Below are 14478 nucleotides of genomic sequence, written 5' to 3' on the forward strand. Positions count from 1 at the left end.
AGGGGGTTGGACTAGATGATCTACTCAGATCCCTTCCGACCCTAGAAACTATGATCCTGTGTCAAGCATGGGGCTGGAATAGATGACCTCATGAGGCCCCTTTCAGCCTTACTAGGGCAGTCAGCCACGAGCAGGGTTGTAGCTTTATGCCCAGATGCGGAAAACAAGTAGTCGCTAATTCATGGGGCAGCTACATGAGGACTAGCTTTGCTTCCCCACAAATACTCATCAGCTGTAAAAAGAGGTGTGCTCTCCAGCCCTAGAGCCAGGGTTTGCTCAACAACTGACAATCCTATTTCTGAATTCCTGCTGTCAGCCCATCTCCCATTGGAAGAGGAACATGTTGAACTGGAAGTGGGGAATTTAGCCTCTGTTGAAGTGAGGACAAGCAACTATTTCTGGGACCCCTAATTAGACATGGACAAAAATCAGTGAAAAAAAATGCACAACCTAACCTACTGGGAGGAACACATGCTAATGCTTCATGTTAGAGATCAGCTACAATGAGCCTGGCAGAGCAATTTAGCTCTAGTGGCAAAATCCAGTACCAGTACAGTGGCCAGAAGAATGGATGCTTGCAAGTAAAGAACCTAGAGGAGGAGGCTGGACTGGAGGAGAACTTGGGACTGTGTGGTTACTGAATTCCCTACACAGGCCTTGTCATGTAAAGTTGCAGGATGAGAATCAGGTCTGACAAATCTGTTCCTCAGTCATGATAGTTTTCTACTCCAAGGGTGAGCCTGTTCAAGTCCACAACTCATTCAAAAGTCACTTAGACTGTGAAATAGACTCCAAAGGCTCTAAGAACCATCACAAACCTCACACCTTCCACCCCAATTGCAAGACACCCATCTTTGACCTGTACAAACAAATAAAAACACCAGGATTATGCAACAGTACATATGCATTTAAAAAAAACCCTCTATTACAACAGAACATCTTACTACATACAATTATTCTAATCAAGAGAAAATAAGACAAGGGACAGATGTTAGTTATGATAAACTACCAGTTTTATTGAAGTGCTTTTTCTGAGGATACAATTACTGAGATGAATTAACCATGTATTAGGTACTTAATGTACCTTTTAATGACACTAGATTTCTACTAACTGCTACTAAGGTGACCAGTGATGTTATATTGCATCTGGGTTTTAGTTCTGGGATAGAGGTTTGTCTCTCCAAAGGTCAGGAGAGATGTTCACCTAAATTCCGCAGGCTGGCAATTTATATCTTCTTTATGATCCAGATGAAAAAGGGATAGGTCTCTGACCAAGTATTAGTTATAAAGGCAGGATTTTTATTTTCCATTGCCCTGCATAAGGGGAGGAATGCAGCCAATAGCACAACGTAGCAGAGCAAGATGGATTCTTATACACTTACCTGAAGTTATCTGCTTGGGGTGATGGCGGACTGTAGAGTCTAGAACTCGACTTTCTCCCTTGTCTCAACTCCTTTAAAATCTGCAGGCCACAAACTAAAACAGAGCTCCCACAGGCTCCAAAGAATGTTGTGTGCATGAAGCCGAGCTCATACTGCTTCCTTCCACACAGGCCAAGGACAATCTGGCCCTGTACTCATCATTTGTTTTGAGAAGTGTGCACTTTTCCATATAGGTTCTTGAACTCACTGGGAGTCCTCTTCTGATTAAAAAAATGATTTTTCCTTATGTTCACACAGCAGGAGGACAGCTTACCAGACTCACCCTAAATTCCTTTGTAATCTGACAAGCAGCAGCTGATGACCAGATCAACAGATATATTTCATGCCCTCCTCGAGGCAATGCAATACATTAGTACTTCATAAAAAAAAAAAAATACTCTTTTCCCATGGATTGTCCACATCCCACTACACATTAATCATTTTTAACTTCTGGAGAAATGTGGGTTAAAGTGCAAGACAACTAGATAAGATTGACAAACCTACCATTCTAAATAATCTACTTCATCATGCTTCATTTTATATTGGAAATGGATCTTAAAAACACAGTTAGGATCTGTTATGTTTATTTGGTATATTTCATAAAGGAACATGCTGTAGTATTAGCATACCATAAGCTGATCATCTGTTTTCAAAGGAGATACAGATCATAACATGGCTAAACATATGTTAGGTTATTAAATTACGTAGTAATAAAATATAATAGGTGTAGTTAACAGTAGAAAACAGGGCTTCCTTTCACAAAGATGTTATGAAAGTCTTCCTAAAAATTTCTTGCTTCACAAATAAACTGTATTTTCATGGAAAAAAATTACATTGGGACAAGGGGAAGTAAACACCTATGACACTGAGGAATTGAAAGCTTACCACAAATTTAACCAAGTGCTGTAGATTTCATAGAAGACTGCATCAGCTCCATATCAAGAAAGCTTGTTAAGAGAGGCAATTCTATTTGTTGTTTCACAGCTTGCTTTTATGACTTAATTACTTCAGAAAATTACTTTCCAGTTAATCATCATGAATCTTCTCATCTATGTATTTATGAGGTGCCTATCACCTTCTAATCTACCAACAAAGAATGTTTGCTGCTTTGTTTACAATTTTAATGAAGTCTTGGCTTTCCATTTTATAACATAGATCTGACTAATAAAATTCTCCCCCACCTAATTTTAGTTTGTGGCTTCCCCCCCATAAGACTAACAAATACATTAAAGCTTCTGTGTGTCAGATTCCCTTGAGGCAGGCACTTCATGTTTTTTCCTGGTTAAATGATTAAGGACTTGTTATTCCAAGGTTTTGATAATAATGTAGTCTTAAATTTTATACTGTAGTCTAAATGTAGCTCAGTTGACAGCTGTCACCAAATGATGGCTGTTCAAAGACCTTGGTACAGTTCTTGTTTTACTTACTATTTAGCTTAGGCTGCATCTGTTTCTTTTCTAAAATGAGTAAGAGGATTTTGTGCTAAAAAGCTTGTCTAACATCTCTCCTAACTATATAGTTGGTTCAATAATCCGTTTAAACAAATCCTACTTCTCAATGAAGAGAAGCAGCTGTTAAAGTTCAATTTTTAATTGCCAGGTGTTTACCTCACTGCAGCATCATCACTTGACCTGGAAGTCTCAGAGATTAAGAATGAAGATGAATTCCTCTCTCATTCTGACACTTCCTGTCTCTAATGGAGGGCTGATGCACTAACCGGAAAACTGGGGAAACTTTCATGCATCGCTTGCCCGTATTCTAACCCTGTGCCTTTCAGAGACATTTAAATATCCAGAGCCATGATTGGCTCTGTGTCTAAATCTGTTTGCTTACAAACCATGGTGAGTTCTTCAAATATTTAATAGGGGTAAATCTTTTCTGAAAAAGACATCAATTGTCTCTGCACCAAGACTTCAGATCTTTACTTTGCTCCGCAGTCGACTTCTACATCTTCAAAATCCTTCAGATGTTAGTGTTTCTTCAAAGGATTTTGTAAGCCTTTCTCCAGTGTAAATGCCATAATACAACTGGTCATCTTTCACTGTAGCCCAGGACATTTGCTTGGTGGAGAACCTTGCTGCCCAGTCCCCTGAACTGCTGACAACAATGACACCTCCCAATCCTCCCACCCTTGTTTTCATGCAATTTAAAGCAGTATCAGAAGCCTCCTCTGGTGACAATCCTGAAAATAAGAACATAAGATTAACAGTTACGTAAAACCTGCCTCTGGCTCCCATAGAAATCCATGCAAAACTTCCTTCAAACCCTATGAAGAACCAGCCCCAGTCTATTTTCTTCCTTTATTAAATGCCAACTATTTACAAATAGAGCAGGGATGAAGGAAATACTTCATTTATCTGAAGGATGTGAACAGTTGCAAAAGAACTGCATTACTTTAGCACAGCAGTTATGTAGCTTCAAATTATTCACAGGTTTCAATCTTTGAAGTAGAATAAGTGATCAACCTTATAAATTCAGTGATGCGCTGTGTTTTTTGTGGGTGTTTACACTTAGTGTGCTGCAAGATTACTGCTAGAAGCCTGACATGAAATTTGTCCATCAAGTTCATGATGTTCATGATCATAAATACACTGCCCCAGTCATAAACTCACAGAACACTGAAGAGCTCAGAAAGTATAAATTTAGGTATGGTATTAATTTTGGTAATTTGGAAAGTGATGTTATTGCAGGTACAGGATCTGTAGGTGGTTAAGCTATGCTTGTGACAATAAGGCTGAATGGACTATACAAAGACACCAGGAGCTAATAGATATTCTTTACCACACTTACTAATTCTTATTAATCGGAACATTTTATAAACAAGTTGAAAGTATTGGTTTGCATCATACATAGAAGTCTGGTATTAGCTGTCTATTAGGCTCTAATGTATAAGCTATAGCCCTGAATTTTTGTCCAGAAATGTAATGGTACTCAGTCTTCATACCAAATCAGCTATGGTGTTACATATGGTAGGGTGCACATTTCCTACCAGTGATATGCATGAAGCCTTCCCTCAAACTTGGGGGGGTGGAGAGGAACAGAATGGAATGTATTCGCAATCTTTGTTACACTGGCTGGCTGAGACTCTTATAATTTTAGCTATGGGTGCAATCCTGGCGATTGAAATTAATGCTACTGACTAGAACAGGGTCAGGATTTCACTCTATGACTTTTCATCAAGGCAACAGCTGCTGCCATAAGGCAAAAAATTCCAATAGATGTTAAGATTTTGACAACAGTTCACAGCTTATACGTAACAAGAATTAACTGAATTTGCATCAATCTAATTGTAGAAACAAAGCATACTGCTCCAAGAAATCCTTCAAATACTAGGAATCTAAAGTGATTTTTACAAATGAAATGTGTTGAGGGGCGACCAGGCTGCATTACACATATCTTGAGTGCTATTACACATATCTTGAGTGCTATTACATACATTATTTCTCTTCCAAATATAGGTAATTAGGAGGGCATTTTTCAAATTCTCTCTGGAGACTAGGTCTAATTTTCAAAAATGAATCAAACACTTAAAAGCTTATGTTTCTCTGTCAGCGAGGTAGGTTCTTTTGTGAATTTTACCCTACACATGGGTATTAATGCAAAACACTGTAGTCCTTTACTTGTGTACGTAGCCTCACTAAAAATCACTGGAACTACTCTTGTGAACATACGTTGCTCATGTGACTGAAGCCCTGCAGGAATGGACCACCTTGCCGGGGTCATCTGACCCCGGTGCTCTTTCCTGCCAAGGCAGGGGGTCGGACTAGATGGTCTACCTAGGTCCCTTCCGACTCTAGCTACTATGAAACTATGAAACTATGAAAATAAGATTATTTAAATGATAATTTAGGAATTTTCACTATTCTTAAATATGCTGCTTCTGTGGACTGCTCTAGAACTCAAAGTTGCAATGACTTGTGGGATTAATTTTGGCCCCTTCTTTAAGGGACAAAGGACTGTCTATTGTGGTATTTGCCTGCCAGTAGGATTATTCTTCAGGGTATGGAGAATGTTTTCCCCCAGGAAATATTTAGAAATATATTTTAAAGAAGTGGTTGCAGTGGTGAGAAATAGGTTTAAATGAGATTTCTTTCTCCATTGCAAAATTTGTGTCAGTGAGAAAAGAAGCTGGCCCATAGTTCTTTACAGTAAATTAAAGTTTGGGGCATTACACATGAAAGGAATGAATAGATGACAGAGGTGAAGTTGTGGCACATAAGGTCTTTAAGAAGGCACATAACCTGCATAGGATCTTATATTTTATGCTTTTGCCTTATTTCTTTTGGCCAAGTCAAGAGAGTTAACTGCGAATAGCGTACATGAATAAAACACGTGATCGGTATAGAAATCTTCTCAGCTGTTACTAGCTTTCCTGTTTTATGTTTCTCTAATAAATATGTAAATTACAAGTGTTCTACCATCATTCAGATTCTGTTAAGAATCTCAGAAGTTAAGTAGATGTTTGTAACATCTGTAAAGTGCAGCTATCTAAAAGTAGTAGTGATGTCTATATTAATGGTTTTATAATTGCATGCAATAAGTATAGTGCTTTTGCTAGGTTTACAGGATGTAATATAATCAAGGGTTTCAATGACATCCCAACTCATGAAGGTAAAGCTCGAAAGGGTCACCCGCAGTTAGATTGTGTTACAGTCACATGAGACACTCCATGTCAGCTGTTTACCACATAGCACAGAGTCTACCTAACATACAGTTCAGAATACTTTCCAAAACAAAATTAAATTTCAGTCATATTCATTTCTTTTTAAATACAAAAAGTGTTTTTCAAAGCGTGTCTTTTGCTATGAGCCATTTTTTAACCCTATTGTTATAACCTGTTTGTACAGAATCTGAATATCCTTCTTTTTTTGTTACAGAACTCTAGTATTTCTCTCCACCTTGCTTGTTTTCAAATTCTTTGCTCATGAAGCTATTGCTTACGAAGGGAAATTTATTTGTTTAAGAAAGGTCAAACATGAAATAATGTACATAGTTAATGACATTTTGTTATACTGCATCTAAAATGTGACAGACTCGAGTAAGGATATTTTTGGTAATTAGACAGTTGGAATTTATCTTACTAATATTTTTATTACTCTTACTAATATTTTGTGTTCTTAGAAATAACTCAACCAAAAACTTCTGGGAAAAACTGCAACACCAAGAGTATAATTTACATGTTGTGAATGTTTGGTGAGAGTTCCAACTTCACCTTTCTTCATTCAGAAGTTATATTATACCTTGTTCCATGTGATACAGGATCAATCGTGCTAGAACCACCTTCATAATGCTTTCTCCATGGCCTGTGGTGGAAGTAGCACCAACATGGTTGTCAGCATAACCTCCACTTCCTGCTCAGAGAACACAGGGAAAGAAAAAAAACCCATAACTTAAGTGACCCTTCTCCATGCTTTATAACCAGGGAACTGGGTTTTCCATTTCTCACAGAAAAACATAAAAAAAATCATGGGTTTCCCCTTTCACCCAAAAAAAATATGGATTTTTAATTAACGGAGAAACATGTAGATGTTCCACTTTTGCAAAGATTTCTCTGCACGCTGACAGAATTCAGCCTGCAAGGGACTGGGGGAGTGGGAGGACAGGCAGGGGCTGCCACATGTATATCTGTGCAAACATGTGCACAAGGCCACCAGGCAGCATGGAGAGCAACTCCCGCAGATAAACCTGCGGGAGCTGGTAGAGTGGAGGAAGGAATAAGGCCCCCCATAGGGAGGGAGTTAGGCACGGCTGGGGCTCGTGGGACTTGGGGCACCAGGCCAGAATCTGCAGCCACAGGGCCCTGGTGGGGAGCAAGACAGAGCCATGGGTGGCTCGTCTGGGGGGCAGGGCTGACTCCCCAGCACTGTGCGCACTCCCGGGGGAGGTCTGGGTGCATGTGCCCCCCAGATTTGTGCACAGGGTGGAGGCAGGTTGCCCGGTGTGGCCTTGGGGCTCCCCACCCTGCTGCCTTCCCCCTAGGGCCTCTGTGGCCCAGCAGGCAGGAACCAGCACGGCAGGGCAGTGCGGGGAAACTCCTTGCCACTGCAAGCCCCCTGCCCATCCAGCAGCAGTGGGGGTGGCAGCACAGAGTTGTGCCCCCTGCTGCTGCTTCGCCATGGCAGCGTGAGGCTTGCAGTGGTGGCTGCGAGCTTCCCTGCCCAGCCAGTCTACCCTGCTGTGCCAGATCCTGCCAGCTGGGCCACAGAGGCACTGGGGGAGGGCAGCAGGGTGGGGAGTCTGAGCCCACATCTGCCCTCCTTGTGGGCTACACTCTGGCCATGGCACCCCTGGGGGACGTGGAGCCAGGTTCTGTTCCACTGCAGTGGCCACTGCCTCCTGCAGGTGGCTCAGGTGCTGTTGCAAGGAGCTGGGGGAGGGGGTTGTGGACCCAAGACCCTGGCCCTGTAGCCCTGGCAGTTGGGGGCTCCCTCTGGCATGGATGGGATTGGAGGGGTGGGGGGGAGGGCTGTGGCTTGGGAGTGAGAGGCCTGGACCTGTGTCTTGGTGAGTGAAGGGGAAGGGGGAGCTCTAGTTTTCCATGATAAAAATCCCCAAATCAAATAACAAAATGTAAGTATTTAGAATTTATTTTATTATAGTGATTGAGGCACTGATATGCTTTCAGATTGCTTTAAAATTGTAAATATATCAATAAAACATTGTGTTCTGTGTTCAATTGATATCAATATATATATTGGCACTTCATTTTAATTGCAGATTTTGGGGTTTTAATCAGAGAATTTGCAATTTTTAAAACAAAAAAACCAGGATCTTCGTTTATAAAAATAAAAAAGATTAAAAAAAAATCAAAACAGGTAAAATCCAGAAATTTATTATTTCAAGTTACAGGTCAACTTCTGGAAATTCTGTGGACTTCTGGGGAGGCAAAACCAGTTTAAGGTAACGTGATTTTTTTTTATTTCTGATTTTTTTAATATAGTTTCAGCAACAGAATATATGAGAGAAATTAGCAACAGTTGGAAGAGGCTGATTGTTGAGATATAAAGGTTGGAAAGGTAGCACGCAATAGGGAAGGAAGAAAAATAAGGAACTAGAGATTAGGATGGAGAAATGAATACAGTTTCCTGTTCAAAAGAGAAGATGCAGGTGGATTCAGGAAAGGGCAGCAAGGCAACTTTGGCAACGGTGGGAGGTAGCTGATCAGGTGCTAAGGAGTTAGCTGTGCCTGCACTAACAAATAACTGGCTGGAAAAGAACACTGTAGGAATGTGAAGACCAATGGACAGACACAATGCAAGAGCTAGCTAGGAAATAAGACAGACAGCATGCTAATACGCAGGGAAGAGCAGCTCTCAAGCTTGTTGGCACATTAAAAAGGGTGCAGTGATTTAGTGGAGCCCCGGGGAGCCGCAGGGTAACTTTTCCTTCCTATAGGATTAAGTAATAGATTTAACTATGGCAGAAAGGACATGCAGGACAGACATAATATTAGTTTTCAAATAGTTAAAAAGTTATCATAAAGAAGTTTAAAAAAAACAGAGAAAGAAAAGAGGGGGAAGGGCAAAGAGAAACAAATCTTGGGAAAACTTCCTAATTGTACACACAGTAGGACACTAAAACAGGCTACCTAAGAAGGTTGTGAATTCTCCTTCCATGAAGATTTACAAGGAAAGGTTGGTCGGGTATGTGCATGGGGTAGTGTGGTGGTTCTCAACCTTTTGAACCTTATGTCCCACCTATGCAAGGTCAAAAAATCCTGGTCCCACTGGTCAATGAGTGGGGGGTGGGGGTCCCTGCAGAGACCAGTTGAAGAGTGTGCTGGGGGTTGGGGGAAGGAAGTACACTCAGCAGCCAATCGAAACACGCACGCAAAAGTGAAACCGGAAGTCCCACTGTGGCATGACCCAAGTCCCATCTAGAGGACCTTCATGTCCCACCAATGGGATGTGTCCCACCAGTTGAGAAACCCTGGGGTAGGGTGAGAACAGTAAATCCTGCATCATTACAGAGGATTGGAATAAGATCCTTGAGGTCATTTCATGAACAATACAAAAGTTCAGATTCTACAGCTAATTTATATCCTAACAAAATGCTCATATAAAAACTGCCACTCACTGAACTACATCTTTAAAAAAAATTAAAGTTGATCCAGGGCAATTAAAAGTAGTTGTTGTCTAGGCACTCTGGAGAATTGAGTCATTTTCTCAGTTTTTGACTCCTTCAATTTTCTTTAATTCAAAGATAATTACAATGGTAAAACTCTCTCTCATCACAAGACATGGTTATACTAATCACAGAACCATAGAAAATTAGGGTTGAAAGGGACCTCAGGAGGTCATCTAGTCCAACCCCCTGCTCAAAGCAGGACCACCCCCAACTAGACTGTCCCGGCCAAAGCTTTGTTTGGCCTTGTCTTAAAAACCTCCAAAGATGGGGATATCACAACCTCTCTGGGTAACCTGTTCCCATGCTTTACTACCTGTCTAGTGATAACTTTTTCTCTAATATCTAACTTAAAAACTTTCCTTGCTGCAACTTGAGACCGTTCTGCCACCACTGAACAGTCTAGCTCCATCCTCTTTCAAACGCCCCTTCAGGTAGTTGAAGGCTGTTATTAAATCTCCTCTCAGTCTCTTCTTATCTAGATTAAGCCCAGTTCTCTCAGTTTTTCCTCATAAGTCATGTCCCCTAGCCTCCTCACCATTTTTGTTCCCCTCTGCTGGTCTACATCCAATTTGTCCACATCCTTTCTGTAGTGGGGTGGCCAAAACTGAACACAGTACTCCAGATGTAGCCTCATCAGAACTGAATAGTGGGGAATAATCATTTCCCTTGACTTACTGACAATGCTCCTACCAATGCAGCCCAGGATGCTGTTAGCCTTCTTGGCAACAAGGGCACACTGCTGGCTCATATTCAGGTTAATGTCCACTGTAACCCCCAGGTCCTTTTCTGCAGAGCTGCTGCTCAGCTACTCAGCCCCCAGCCTGTACTGGTACATGGGATTGTTCTGTCCTAAGTGCAGGATTTTGCACTTGTCCTTTCTGAACCTCATGAGATTCCTTCTGGCCCAATCCTCCAATTTGTCTAGGTCACTCTGAATCCTAGCCCTAGCCCTCAGCATATCTACTACTCCCCCGAGCTTGGTGTCATTTGTAAACTTGCTGAGGGTGCACTCTATGCCATCTTCCAGGTCATTGAAGACTGAACAAAATTGGCCCCAGGACTGACCCCTGAGGCACTCCACTTGAAACCAGCTGTGAACCTGACATTGAGCCATTGATTACTACCCTCTAAGCCCAATGCTCCAGCCAGTTTTCTCTCCAACTTACAGTCCATTCACCCAGCCTGGACTTCCTTAGGTTGCCTGCAAGAATGTTGTGGGAGACTGTATCAAAAGCCTTGCTAAAAATCAAGGTCTGCCCACATCCACAGAGCCATTCATCTCAGAGAAGGCAATCAGATTAGTCAGGTATGACTTGTCCTTGGTGAAACCATGCTGACTCTTCCTAATCATCTTCAAGTGCTTAGAAATTGATTCCTTGAGGATCTGCACCATGATTTTTCCAGGGACCGAGGTGAGGCCAACTGTTCTGAAGTTCTCTGGATCTTCCTTTTTCTCTTTCTTAAATATGTTCGCCCTTTTCCAATCATCCGGGGCCACTCCTGATCACCATGAGTTTTCAAAGATGATGGCTAATGGCTCTACAATCTCATCAGCCAACTCCCTCAGCACCCTTCGGGGGACGAAAAATTCTTACGGAAAAGGCTATTTATGATATGTTGAGAAGGAGTCTTGGTTCAGCAACTGAACCAACTGAAGTTGCAAACTGAAAATCCAATCAATAGGTATCAAAATATTTCTCCTGATCAGCTGCTGCTAGGAGTGCCATTTGAATTTGGAACATATTTTTCTAAAATAATTACAATTTTTCCAGATTCCAGTTCTACGAAAATTTCACGAAGAACTCACTAGCCACATCCAGATGAGCAGGGACAAGTTGCAGTGACACACCTTGTGGCACTGAACAAGTAGCAGTGGCATACCCACGCCACGTGTGCTCTAGCATGCAGCAGGGTGGGCCGGGTGAGGTAGGGGAGACGGGCCAGCAACTATATATAGTTGCTGGCCGCAGCAGCCTTACCTGGGGTCCTGGGGACCTCCCAGGACTGCAGCCAGAGCAGAAAGCCTGGCCAGCCACCAGAGTATGGCTCTGGCCATGCAGGCTCTGGTTTTGGGCAGCACACACTGCTACCACGTGTTCTGCCCCAAGTTTTTTCGGTTTGTTTTTTTTTCACCTTGGCATCTCCTGGGTTCAAAAAACTCTCCAAGGTAGCAATGCAGCAAATGCCTGTATGTGTGGTATGTGATGCCACAGACAGGTCTGCAGTGCCACATACTGCATGTCCATGCTCACCTGGATGTGGACACTAGGTGAGCCTTGGGGCGAGTCTGCCTCATGAGAGAAACTTGCTGGGGAAGGGATTTCAAGCCTCTTTATATAGAAATGAGTCATTTTTTATGTTTTGTCTGGTCCCCACCTGCCATGCTCTCAAGAGAGATTTCTGTGGCTTTTAATGAACAAGAACATATTGAAAGATTCAAAGCATTAAATTAAAATGACTGGCAACTTAAGTCACTTTTGAGACCTCTGGCTGAATTTTCCTCTTTGATATAATGTAACTCCAGTGACAAAGCTGAAATTGCATCCGATTAAAATGAAATAAGGGGAAAGGAAAAACATCTAGTCCTATTCTTTATTAATTGTGATTTCTTTCTTTGAAAGATTCCTGGATTAGAAGTGATCTGAATAATTAACAGATAGCACCTTGAAGGAAGAAAGGCTGAACTTTTGCCTGCCTTGAAGTCCAAAAGCAGGTTAGATACTGGATTTGTGAAAAGGGACCTGAAAGTGAAAACTCAGACCTAACTGAGTTAGGGTTCCAGGGGAAGGAGAAAAATAAAATTCTTCTATTTCTAAGTTTAAAAAAAGCTGAATAACAAATGAATTTGTTACATTAAGGACCTGTCTGCAATGTTGATATGTTCATAACATGTTAGATCACCCAGGTCAATATATCATTTAAATAAATACTAATATATATAACACACACACAAATCTACTGAGAACAATACACTTTTCTTTACCCTACCTATACATGCTGTATCACCAACACGGCCAACCAGTTTATTAGTGAGTCCCCCAGTGGATGTTGCACAAGCTACATTTCCTTCACTGTCTATAGCAACGGCACCAACTGTTCCAAGGTCTCTGCCAAGAATAACAAATCCCAAAATTAGGTAGAGTTAAGAATATATGCCAAAGCATATTGTGTCCATTCCACAGCTAGTTTTTCAAAAATACAAGATCATGACAAAACTAAAATTTAACATTGTGAATTTTGACACTAAAATAATGTCATTTTCACATCACCATGTTTTTAATGTAAGGCGTTTCACACAATGTGCAATATGTAACAAGACTGGCACTGTCAGAGTTAACAGCACAGATCAAAGTCATACATCAAACACTTATCTGATTCCCCCCCACAATATGTTCATCTTGTACAGCATGAAAGCTTTCATTTGGAAAGAAAAGGTTCTTACTTCTCCTGTTTGTGAAAACTTTTGAATGCAACTGTCATGAATCTCACTGCTTTTAGGAGGAAGTTCTGCCTCAGAATTCCTCAAGAAAAAGCCTTATGCAGTCTCTTTCTCCCAAAAGACACCCTGAAGCCAGCCCTAGGAGCTTCATAAGGGGCAAGCCTCTGCCTTACAGACCCTGGCTCTTCTCTGTCCCTGGATTCCCCGGCAATCCATAGCACTCCCACGTCAAAGATCTCCTTCTTTTTGGTAAGCTCCTGAGAATAGGGGTGGTGTTTCCCCTTTCAGAAAGGGGGACAAGAGGGTGTTGAGTGTTGATATCTCAAACAGCACAGCGAACACCTCAGTTCCAGACAAACAACCATTATTGTGCCACTGAAGTTCCTTCCATCCTTCCTTGGACTCTACTTTGTTCTCCCAGAGACTATTGCTTTCCCCTCTACTGTTCTCCTTGAGACTACTCACTCCTCCTCTTTGTCAACTCTTTCTTCCCTTAGATTGTCTACGTCTTACCTAGGACTGCTTTCTTTTTCCATCTCCTCCAGAATCTCACTCTCTTTCCTTGGGCACAATTCAGTCATCCTCCCCACACTTTTTTGTTTTTTCAAAATCTCAGTATTAACCTGGGGACAACACTTGCCCAATAAGATAAAACAGAGTCATGGAGAACCAATCAGAGAGCAGTCTCTGTGGACTGCTGTGAGACCTACACTACCACCTGCCTCTGGAGTAAAGACATATAGGTATCCCACTTATGAAATTATTTACATCAACACATGCTTACATTCAACCCTGCAACTTGTTCCCCATCAAGTAGAAGTCAGCCGACTTAGCATTATTTAGCCACAGTCCTAAAATGCTCTGCACTATCCTCCTGTCCCCTATTAGTTAAATGCACCAAAGGTACATTACTCAGCTGTACAGTAACTGGGATTCTTTAATTTGTGTAGTCAATATACATTTCACTCCTGTTGTGTTTAGACCCTATGTTTTATGAATAGCAGTGTTGACTGGAACTACACATGAACCTCAACTAGACTTATGCTTTTACACAGAAGGCCACAGCCACCCACACTTACTTTGCTCCGTCACTGCCGAATTTGGATGTTTTAGGATTCTAAAATAGCAAGGAAGGAGGGCAGATTTTGCAGTTTATGTACAAATTGCATCTCCAGTAACCCCAGATACATTATACGTTAAGTAAGTTATCCTTGAGTGTTTGTCCATAAATTACATTTCTGACTAAATATATTCTAGTGTTGGCCATTCAGAAGTAGCAACCTAAACCAAAAAGGTGGGTAAGTGAAAGTCTTGATACAAAGGGATTTTCATACAGCATTGCCATAAGCAGCATGTGATCTAAACACTTCCATAATGGAGTAGAAATTCATGAAAATACATACAAATACAACTAGGTAACTACTTTGCACAGATCTAGAACAGAAATACTTCAAGGAAGATACCCAGGCCCTACCCAATAAGCCCTAATCT

At 41.5% G+C, this 14478-nt stretch overlaps 1 protein-coding gene across 1 annotated transcript in view; it reads right to left on the minus strand.

The window, feature by feature from the left end:
* Positions 1–991: 991 nt before the first annotated feature.
* ASRGL1 (asparaginase like 1) overlaps positions 992–14478 on the minus strand; it is a 37681-nt gene continuing 24194 nt past the window's right edge. The window contains exons 5-6 of the mRNA XM_019537617.1: positions 6662–6772; positions 992–3603 (exon numbers count right to left, since the gene is read on the minus strand). Coding sequence (XP_019393162.1) covers positions 3374–3603; positions 6662–6772 — 341 coding nt within the window. The 3' untranslated portion in view covers positions 992–3373. The remainder of the gene's footprint in view (positions 3604–6661; positions 6773–14478) is intronic.

The sequence above is a fragment of the Crocodylus porosus genome, unplaced genomic scaffold (genome assembly GCF_001723895.1).
Source record: "Crocodylus porosus isolate Cpor-Errol unplaced genomic scaffold, CroPor_comp1, whole genome shotgun sequence".
NCBI classification, from domain to species: domain Eukaryota; kingdom Metazoa; phylum Chordata; order Crocodylia; family Crocodylidae; genus Crocodylus; species Crocodylus porosus.